General features: G+C 35.9%; 1 protein-coding gene and 1 long non-coding RNA gene across 16 annotated transcripts; one reads left to right on the top strand and one right to left on the bottom strand.

The window, feature by feature from the left end:
• Positions 1 to 371: 371 nt before the first annotated feature.
• On the bottom strand, positions 372 to 7,699 carry LOC105032963 (uncharacterized). Of its 15 annotated transcripts, none has more exons than XR_012136404.1 (5): positions 1,793 to 7,690; positions 1,532 to 1,639; positions 1,059 to 1,367; positions 842 to 913; positions 372 to 737 (listed from the first exon to the last, which is right to left on the bottom strand). It is a non-coding gene; the product is annotated as an uncharacterized lncRNA (long non-coding RNA). The 15 variants fall into 15 exon arrangements; XR_012136410.1 differs by lacking the exon at positions 1,532 to 1,639 and having other exon boundaries at positions 1,059 to 1,196; positions 1,302 to 1,367; positions 1,793 to 7,688; XR_012136403.1 differs by having other exon boundaries at positions 1,059 to 1,196; positions 1,302 to 1,367; positions 1,532 to 7,688.
• A 1,554-nt stretch (positions 7,700 to 9,253) lies between these two features.
• On the top strand, positions 9,254 to 10,995 carry LOC105032964 (uncharacterized). The gene is made up of 2 exons (XM_010907572.4): positions 9,254 to 9,406; positions 10,459 to 10,995. The coding sequence occupies exons 1-2, from the start codon at positions 9,352 to 9,354 to the stop codon at positions 10,968 to 10,970; spliced, it is 567 nt and encodes a 188-aa protein (XP_010905874.1). The 5' UTR covers positions 9,254 to 9,351; the 3' UTR covers positions 10,971 to 10,995.
• Positions 10,996 to 11,260: the final 265 nt, after the last annotated feature.

The following is an 11,260-nucleotide window of genomic DNA, read 5'->3' on the forward strand; positions in this document are numbered from 1 at the left end:
CAAAAAGCATCTTGAGTCTCCCCTTATCTTCCACAGGCTTGGAAAACAAGAATATGCATGTACAAAATTTTCTACAAGCGTTTACTCGTGATCTTTGAATTCTTGGTCCTCCTCTTAGCTTTGTTTCTTTAGATCTTAATTTTAATGTTAAAGTTTCAATGCCAAATTGGATCTTCCATTGGCACCATTTAGATTTTTCTAAGGTGAAGTGTTACCTATACTAACAGATTACATATCTTAGAGCGTTGATGGGTTGTGGAATTTTAAAATACTAAAACAGTGACTTACTGGACCACATTCAGCATCAAGTATGCCACATAGAAATATAACTTGTAAATTTAGTAAAAACTTTCCAACACCAGGATGCAAAGTAGCTGAACCAATGAATAGATTTTTGGGTTAGTTATTTGGGCTACATCTACTGATAAAACCTTAATAACATAAGTTGCACTCAGCATGTATTTACCACCTCCTCAGACAATCTTCACCTTAAAGTCTGAGTCACCCCTAAGCACCTGAATATGTAATAGATGCAGATAGAGATTAAATGACACCTGTAGTCCCATGGGCATTCAATCTTTCGAATCAGATATCGACGACAAAAGAAGAGATCAAAATGATATAGGGCATCATCCACCTCTTATACTCCAAATGGAAGTGCAGTTGTCTCAATTGTCTTTTCCACCAAATCATCACCTCCAATTTACCATATTGTTAGCCTTGTCTATATCAAGCACCTGCACCATCAAAATGAAAATATTCACAAATCTAAATAATTTTATCATAACTAACTTCTATTCAGTCAAGGCAAAAATGATAGAGAGATGACTACAAGGAGGACCTCATCAGCCTTGTGCCGCCTTTGGCTACTCTTTCCCATAAGTGATTGTATAATTGTTATAGGTCTATGCTCCTGCAAAGCAGTAGGAAGGAAGGCAATGAAACTTAGAATCCAAGCATATAGACACTTCTACTATCATTAGAATTTTGATAAAAGCACCAAAAACAACCATCTCACTAATTGGTTGAGAATTTAAAATATAAACCTTCATCCATACCTTGTGTTATGATGTAGATGATCTTGGATATTAATCAAGAAATGTAATTATTGCTTCTCAGAACCAGAGCTAACAGGACAAAATTTGTCATATTCTGATCCTCCCATCTTACCCAAAAAAACTCCTAATGTTAAACCACTGAAAAACAAAAATAGGATGATCAAATACCATCTTTGGTTAAATCAAACACATTTCCATTAAGAAAAAATCTTCTAGATATACTGCAATTCTGTTTCTTTCAACCTGAACTATCAAAGTAGTTGCTCAACCTGTCCTTGTCCATAATATCTATCATTTAGTAACTGCGACCTATATCAGGATGAAAAACCATAAAGAAATGAAAACAAAAGTCTTCTTGTATTCCAGACGAAGGCAGGCAGAATAATAATTTGAGAGTTAGCAAGACACATAAGCTTCTTTATTTCCAAAATTTAATTCATCTTGCAGTAGAAGCTCAGAATAAGCAAGAATACCTTCCAGTGTCATTCTAGTGTCATATCCCAACTGTTATGTCTTGGTGGCATTAGACTAACAGAATATTGTACTTTGAGAAGGATTTACAGTAGTAGACCTTAACAGTCCTATGAATTATTAGAAAAACTCATAATTATTGATAATCTATAGCTTGAGCTCATCAAAAATTTAGATGGAAGATTAGACCAAGGAGCTTTGATCATGCAATAGTGAGAATCCCATAGAGGACGAATCATTCAAATATGGGTCAGGGCACTCACCGATTATAGTTCTAGGCATTTGACTTGGTGAAACAACATGCAGAATTTTGCTACCTATTCCTCACTTTAGCTTTTTGAAGACAAAGGAATGGAATATTGGTGTGCAAAAAGGTAAAAAGAAGCAAAAGAATCACATGAACAAAGTGCACAAAAGAGACCTCCTTGAGGCTTGAAGGCCTGTAGCAATTGCTATGAAAAAGAACCTCGGAAACCTGCACCAAACTGAACGAGATTATGGTCAAAACTGGATGCAAGATATTAATTAACAACAAAAATAATTATCGTTTCGGTGCAACAGAGCATCAGCTGGATGTAAAAAAACAAAGAGGTCTTTAATGATGATGATCATGGACAGCATATTAGGTACAGATGCAGAATCCAATTAAATGAACTGAATTTGAAACCTCCAATCAAGGTCGCAGAGGGACCTCTTTTGGTGAAGATTTAACAAATCTGGAATACTGTTGAGTTGCAGAGTGATGAATCTGCAGCGAAAACTTCCAGCCATGATTCAAGCTCCAATACCTTGTCAAGGTGAAAGGCCCAGATGCTTTGATATAAAATGAAGCCACTGACTAAAAAGGGTTGCATCCAAAATATAAAGAAATGACTCTGTAGGAGTCCTACACAAGGTGGACAAGGTTATACAACATATTCATGTTTTACATTGTAAACATACATTCAGGCCTATAAACTTTTACTGGCAGACTTCCCAGAATTAAAAGTAAATTAAGATGAATAACAAGGCACTTCTGAAAGAACAGAAACTAATGCAGCAGCTTTGGCTAGCAGTCACCTCAATTTCCTGTATGGCAACACAGATTCCTTTAAAGAAATTGAACAACGCAGATGTTTAACACTATATCAATAGAAAACTAGTTAACACTTTGTGCACTAGGCCTAACAAAGTTATTGACAACAGAAAGAGTTTATGAAAGTATTAATGCTAATATTTAATCCCTTTAGCTTTAAGCTACTGAAGGCAGTTACCTAAGAGAACTAGTGTGGCATCCCAGTTTTTTCTACTAATTCTACATAAAATTCATTTGGAACACGCATCTTAATGACAGAAAGCTAGATGCTGTGCATATTAAATGGAGTTCAAAGGCTTGATATCAAAACCTAAATTGATAAATGAGAGGACAACAGTAAATGCTTCGTTGAATAAGATGCTGTGACAGATGTTCGCAAAATTGTCATCTTGAATCTCATTACTAAAAAGGCAAAAGATAAGATAGCAGCAAAACCAGAAAATAAAACATTGCAGTTATATTTAGACTTGAATGTGGTAGGTAAAAAGCACAGACAAAGGTAGAATACCAGAAAGGACATACCATCACTAACAATATTTTTTGGTGATCTTTTAATTAACCAGAACAAAACATGAAGAGTCATCAGAAGATACAAAATTAGCAATGAGAAGTTTACGGCTTGATATGTAGACTAAACAAGAGGATCATCCACCCTTCCCCTTACGAGGGAAATTTTCTTTCACATTTCTAAGAATTTAATGACTTCTTGAAACATTGAGATTATCAATGTTACTTGGCATGTTCTTCAATTGACTGCATAAGTAATAGAGCTTAACTTCAGCAGAAGTACATTAGACTTGATAATTTTCGATCCTGTACCTTTCCGATGAAGCACTATTACTGACCAAAATCATCTATTATCTACTAGCTCATAATTTTGTGAGGATCCCTAATAGTAGAATGAAGACCCAAATTCTATTTTAAATATTATAATGTGGACTTCTATATAACTACATGTGAATGAATGCTGTGCTTAAAGATAACTATATCCATTAAGGTTTAGATGGAGGTGACCGCATATGTTTCCACTTATAAGCAGTTAAATATTAGTGTTTCATATGGTCCATGGCCAAGGAATAGAAGCACAGAGGATAAATTTTTTGCATTAGTTAGAAAAGACCTTGATTGGCCAGCAGATGTTACTGTAGCTGCTATGACCATTATCTTTTGTATATGCATATATGGAACAGATTTAGGAGTTGCTGCTCAAGCTGGCCTTGAAAGAAGCCCTCAAGTTGTTGAGATGAGTAAGCCTTCTACAGGGTGTTTTTGCACAAGTTAGGCTTGAAAATCCCTTCATTGAACTTTTTGTCAAGTCTTCCACAAGGAATCCTTTACAGAAAATCAAGGTGTCTTTCATTGCTTAAGTAGGGACTAGGCAGTTGTTTGGCATAGTTCAAAAGGACACTGTTTGGCCTCTCTAATATCCAACAACTTCTTGGGACTATTTCAAAAAAAGTTTTATTGTCAAGCATATGTGGTCTAGTTAGAGTAACTGCTGTAGTGGGCTTTTCTCATTTGAAGTGGTTTTGCTCCACATACTCATTTTTCAATCATAAGCCAGTAATGATCTACCCAACCCCAAGAGAAGTAGAGGGGCTATTTCATATCTACAGATTTTTGTAACAAGAAAATTAATTAAGATCAAATTTCTTTTGTGCAGGGGACGTCTTAGGAGCCATTAAAAAAAATGGAAGAAATGGAAATCATTTATGTAGGATGTCATAGCAAAAGCTAAAGAATATGGTAAATGAAATGAAACCTTTTTCTGTGAGTGACATTCTTGTACATATAGTGAGTGATTCTTTTAAGCCAACTTAAAAGGGAGTGTACCGAAGTCTCAAACTAACATAATGTTGCTGACTGCTTTGCAGACTTTAGTTTGTGGCATGATGGAGTAACTGCATGGACTCCTTTCCTGTCTGATACCATGGGTTTAGCTCATCCTGATGCTACTGGCTTTTGTCATTGCAGGGCTTAGTTTTGGGGCCTCAGCACCTTTCCTCAGACAGAGAGAGAGAGAGAGAGAGGCTAATAATATGGAATTCGGCATGTCCACAAAGGGCATAGGAAGTAAACATCTCATTAGGCATCCAAATGAACCATCTAATGAGGAAAAAGTCACTATCCAATTAATTAAACCAACTTTGCAGAATCTTATGTTACAAAACTGTAAGTTAAAAGGAAAAGAAAAGTATTGAACTTTCACAATACACAGCTTCTAGAACGCTGCTTTTGTTCATATGAAACCAGTTTCATTAAAAATCTTGGATTTATCATCCATGAATCAAGTTGAATACAGAAATAACACTTCCAAGAAAATCCAAATGCTCAAGCAAATTCTTGATAAAGAAAAACTGTTGATGCATATATTTCACAAATTCTGCAAGACAACTAACATCATGAACAAGTCCTAGCAGACAGGTTGCTCCAATCATCAAGTAACACAACCTCCTTGTTGAATTCTAATTAATCTAATTAAACATTAAGAACTTTCTGATATAGCTCAACAATTATCAAAATTTAAGAAATTTAAATTTGACCTGAATTCTTTTTCTTTTGAAGAAATATATGCATATATAGCTAGTACCAGGAAAATAAATACAGGTACAACAAAATCAGAAAGAAGAAATCCCAAAATAGTTGATCAGCTAATAATAATAAAAGATAGTTGAAAGTAAAATCTAGATGAAAAGGATAGAATCATCAAATACAGCTGCTTCCAGCTAATCCTCCAAGAAGATATACATAGCATAATCTAACCAGTCACAAACATCTGTGAAGACAAACCACAAAATTTGATCCATGTCCAATACAAATTTTTGGTAAAATATTTTATTTCTACACTTCAAAACCCATCACCAATAGCAAGTGAAAGATTCATACCCTGGATTCCATCCTGAAACCGCATAACTTGCAGTCTTACAAGTACGAACTACTCTCCCACCTTTAGAAGAAAAATCTCAAAGGCAATTTATCACAACATAGGAGTTGCCTCAGATGAGGACAAAGTAAAGAAAAACCAATATAGATGCCATAAACACGCGTGAAAATATTAAGACATGTGGTGAGGAGAGTTGTTTGAATCTGTAATAAGCATTGATAGAGAAGGCCACAGTAATATAAAAGGTAGTATTTAATAGAAAAGATTCATGAATAAGCATTGATAGAGCCATGCCAAGATTGTTATAAAGGGTTTGATGGTTGTGTTGAAGGTAATATACCTCAAAGTGATCCAATAAAAGATAAATGGAAAAGTTATTTGTCCAAATCATGGTATAGTAAGAATCGGTTCTGGCCTCATTTTCTCTTATTTGATGATGTGACATGTAAGAACCATAGCAAGTCAAGAAAGCCATGGAAATGCTTGGACTTTTCATGGAGCTTTCTGATTTTGGATCTTTTCTCAAGAAAAGGATCCACCTCAGTCAAAACATTAGTTTATAATAAAGTCCTTAGAGCAATCCTCTCCTGTCCCTTAAAAAGTTATGTGTTCTCTCTTTCACAATCCAGCACCTACCAAAAAAGAGAAGAGCCCTCCCACCTCAATATTCTCTTCGTCAGTAAGGCTTATATTGTTGCACATATATTGCTACCATTGACATTTGTCTAATAATCTCTAGCAACAACATCCTAATCTTTTGTAATTAGTGAACAGAGATCAAGAAACCTATCTGAAAAGCAGAGACCGTCAAGGCTATCTGGTCCATTTCTTGCCTTAAAAACAACATCAAATTTGAAAATATTCTATAATCAAAAAAATATATCTGATTACTCATTTCTTCTCATTGCAAAATCTCCAGGATCAGATCATGCATAACAAAAATTCTGATCCCTAGAGCTCCCTATTTTAGCTTTGTACGCCACATCAAAAATGATCATGTTAGTCCCTCCCAGATGCATAGTTCTTTCTGGTTTGAGCATGATAAAAACTGATGAATGCTGAATGACAGCCTGCCTCATAATATAAGTGTAATCCAACCATCAAAAATAAATAAATAAATAAATAAAAATAAGGGTTGGTGGTGAGACACTGATTGATCCTCTCAATCGAACAATGTTTTCCTATTCTCCTTAATGCAAGGTCAATCCCAGACTTAACTGGAAGCCTCTTGACCTCAGAATAACTACATCCCACAAGCAAGAATACCATCCTTCATTACAACCCCAGTTAAAAAACACATGCTACAATTCATTCAACTCAACTCGTCATATAAAACTGAATAAAAGAATTTTACTTCATTAATTGCTTCAAACCAATAGCTACCATGCACAAACTAAAGGGTATATACTAAACTGTATAGAAGAACTATATATAGAAGAATCTTACTTGATATGATAATGCATACATTTACATGATATGTTATTGTCGCTATGCCATGTATTGAGAGAGAGTAAAAAAAAGCAACAGAAGCCCCCTGACACGACATTATCTAAAGAAGAACTACAAAATGGAAGGTGCCACATGAGCCTCATAATATTTCATGCGGAGATGCCTGTTAAATATTTTTGGATCGCTTGATTTCCTTTAACCATGTCAAAACCAGTCAAGACTAATCTCAAATGTATTTATTAAACACCATCATTACAAAAGAAGGGGCTTAATATATCTTAGCGAACATGCCATGTTTTTCATAAAGCAAAATACCTTAAATATCGTAATATATTGGACGGTTGAGATTCCTCCCAACCATTTTTAAAATATTGTAAAAAAGCACCGTAGCAAAACACTGGGAAGAATCATCTTTGCGCACGAGATTGCCAAAATCTAGATTCTCTCAAAAAGACATCACCGAATCTAACAAAAATCCAACAAAAAAGAAAATTCTGAAAAAGCGATAAAAAGAAAAGCGAATTAAGGCCATGAAAAGATTGTGCCGCCGGCTTCGACCAACGCTTTGAATCCGAGAAAATTAGAAGCGAGCCTCCCCTTCTCCTCTCTTCCTTCCTCTAGGAGGCGAAGCTAAGACTCCGTCGATGGATTCGGGGCCGCAAAGAGGGAAGGTCGCGAAGAGATGGGGCGAGGTGGAGGGGTACGGAAGTCGAACCGGGTAGGGCATCTCAAGACTTGAGGGAGCTCAATGAAATATTGATAGTTTATAGGGGGTATATGAAATGATTCCTCGCTAAAGTTTTGAACTTGGCGGGTACACCGGATGCCGACATCTTCGTACATCTTACAATCTTACATAAAACCCCTACAAGAACTAATATGACCCTCCACACTTTACGATGAAACGGACAAGAATCTTAAGTTTAACTCCCTATAGGATATACGAATTCCACGTAGGTACCCTACGAAACTCGGGCACCGTAGCCTGTACCTAAGCCTACATCTTTCGCACATACGTCATTTTTATATACTCCCCACCTTGAACAGACATAATCTTCTTGATTCGCATTTTTACTCTCTTTAAGACAGACATGATAGCACACAGCCCATTTTGAAGTATATCTTACAAAATATTTGAAATTTATATAAATAATAATTAAAAAATAGACGGAAGTCACGTTTAAAGATGCATTTGGTTATATTTTTTGATTTTTGATTTTTAATTTTTAAAAAAATATATTTTTATTTTTATTATTAAGTAAAAATAAAAAAATAAAAAATATGTTTGATAACTGCTGTGAAGCAAAAAGTAATGTTTGGGATGACAGGTGAAGAGCTCGATGAGAAAAAAAATTCGAGAAGGAAGAGAGAAAGAGATGAAGAACTCAACGAGTAAGATGGATTCGGATGCTTTACTTTTTGATTTGATGTTTTAAACGTGGAGAAGTAAAAAAAATAGAAAAATAAGTTTTAAAAAGTAAAAATTTTTATTTTATATATAAAATAATTATTTAAATAAAAAAATAAATTTTAAAAAATAAAAAATTTTTATTTTACGTATAAAGTAATTATTTTGATTATTTTAATTTTAATTTTTTATTTTTTATAGTGTTATCAAATATTATTTTTTAATTTTTATTTTTTAAAAATTAAAAAATAAAAAAAAATTTAATAGCTAACCAAAAGGTTTTTTTTTTTTTTTTTTTTTGTACGTACATATCGTGGAGTAGTCCACACAGCATTAGATCCAATACAAATGATGCATGTGTATGGGAGGAATGAAGTGGTTGATGGGCTAGTCGTCAGTGGTAGGAGGACGACGGTTAGCTCAAATGGCAAAACTTTATTTATTTCCAACCTTTCTTTTCTCAACAATCAGCAGTGCTTCTATTCTTCCTTCCAACTTTTATAAGATGAATAAATTTGAAAAAAATACAATGGATCACAGCCACACAATGCAACGCGACTTGAAAAGCCTTTGATGGCTGAGTATCTCAGAGAAGAAATATGGATACCAGTAAATCATAGTTAAATCAAGTCAGGTAAGAACCACCAGCTGCAACCTGACTTCATTATTGCCGATTACACCAAATTAGAGATATCATGGTAGAGTTCTTAAAAAGCGACAGAGAATCTAAGAAGCTTTACTAAGACCCCACAGGAATATATTCAAAGCTCAATTTGTTCGGCTTAACTCTATCCGTAGGCTTTGAGAACCACGCTTTCCCTTTTCATTTGATTTTTTCCCCCATTGAAGCGTAGGTCCGTGGTGGTAGGCGCATCATTTTTTAAGAGATTCCGTTTTGCAAGGCTAGCTGTTCTCCTTTAAAAAGCCCTCCAAGCTAAAACACTTGACCTGAAAGGAGTAGACGGATGTGAGTCCTTGGTGGGGGGAGAGAGAGAGAGAGAGAGAGATGGGTTGCTATCCTTTTTGCAAGATGATGTCCAGGACACTCAGGAAGTGCAGCGGTAATACTCTCTCTCTCTCTCTCTGTTGATATTTCTGGTTGACTTGATCAAATTCTTCTAATGTTTAATAATGTCAACATGCTTGACAGGATATAAATAGTGTTTCGGTAAGCAACCGATCTCCATTTCCATAGCTCATGGAATAGTTTAGATAGTCTTCTTCTTTTGAAGTGAATTAGGTAAAATATGGTATATGGGTGTATGCATCATGCATTTTTTGCTATTTTCTGAATTTTGTTTTTCTAGTTTTGCAAGGACAATTCTTTGTAGCTCTTCTAGTATTCTGATCTTCTATGAATGAAAAATCTCATTTTTATAGTCTCACCAAACAAGTTCTGCTTGGATTTCGGTACACTAGAAAGGAAAAAAGGAACTTCATTGAGTGAGCCATTAGTTATACCATGTAGGATACACAGAAGCATCTAATGTGGTGCTTTAAGGTTTCTAAAGTGATTTTTGTGGACATGATGCAAGGTAATTTTTACTACATAAGCTTAAAATATGGCATCAGTATTTTGTGCCTGTCTCACACTGCGAACTGAAATAGTAGGAGCAATTAGTGCTTCTAACTTTCATGCATACATCAATATATCACAACACTGTGTGTGCAATTTCTGTTCATGATAGTGTTAATCAAGAGGATTTAGCACTCACAAATCCAATGGAAAAGTTATGGTGAAGACTAAACAGATAAATTTTAGAAAAGTGACAACAAAACTATCTTTATGTTGTACGTAGACAGAACCAATGACACTAAAAGAAAAAGAACCAATGATCCCATGAAAGTACCTTAATTTGTGGAAAATGATGCTAACAATCTCAAATTGCTCAGCATTCTCACCACCAGCGTAGTTCTAAACAGCCACAAAGTTCATGGATTTAGCTTTATAAAGCTTCCATCTTTCTCAAAATTTGCATATTTTCGAATTCAACAAGGAAATGATCATGATGGACATGTGCATCATGCAACTTGCAATGGAACTACAAGCATAAACATCACATCTCATTCATGATGGTATTGTTATCCTTTTTTTTTAAATTTTTGTTTCAAGGCAAGGGAAGGAGAAGGCCGAAATATTATTACCCCCGTGGGACACCAGCGACAAAGAACGTAACTTTCGGCAACGACTCCGTTGTCATAATCTCTCCTGAACCGGAACAAACCGCGACCTTGACAAAGCACTGCCCGATCCAACCGGCGGCCGACGTCTCCCCCACTCTCCACGCCGAGATCGCCCAAAACAAAGAACCGGACCAGGTCCATGTCCGGTTCGCCGATGAACCGGAACCGCACCCCTACCCGGACCCGCACCCCCGAGCTAATCCGCCCTGCCCGAGCCGACACGAATCGGGTCCGGTTTATATGGCGTCGAGTTACCGCTACATGCCGTCACCGTTGCCGAGATGGGATGAAGGGGAGCGGAGGAGGCCGGAGTACTTTGGCGGCGAGTATCGTTACTATCCCACCCCTGTTCGTGAGGGAATCTACAGCATTGCCACCGACGCCAATCGCCTAACAACCATCTTTAGCGAGGAGAATCCCAATGCGTGTAATATTGTGTGAGTGAAAGGTTTGTGGCTTTAGGTTTGCATGTTTGTATTTTCGATTGCTTTCTACTGTTTTTAGTCCTTTTAGCCGAGAATCTGATACCCATGGACATGAAAAAGATGCCAGTCTGTGCATTTGGTAGGCATTGATTGTATTGAGAATGTTGTGGGCGCAGACTACTTTCACAAAGGAAGGAGAATAATCAAAAGTGGCGGGCTTATCGATTCCATTTGATCTGGAATTTGTTGCGTGTAATTATAAAAGAGAGAAAATATTTATTGAATAATATTTTTTGGATGGAATTT

Source organism: Elaeis guineensis, chromosome 13, assembly GCF_000442705.2.
Source record: "Elaeis guineensis isolate ETL-2024a chromosome 13, EG11, whole genome shotgun sequence".
In the NCBI taxonomy this organism is placed as follows: Eukaryota; Viridiplantae; Streptophyta; class Magnoliopsida; order Arecales; family Arecaceae; genus Elaeis; species Elaeis guineensis.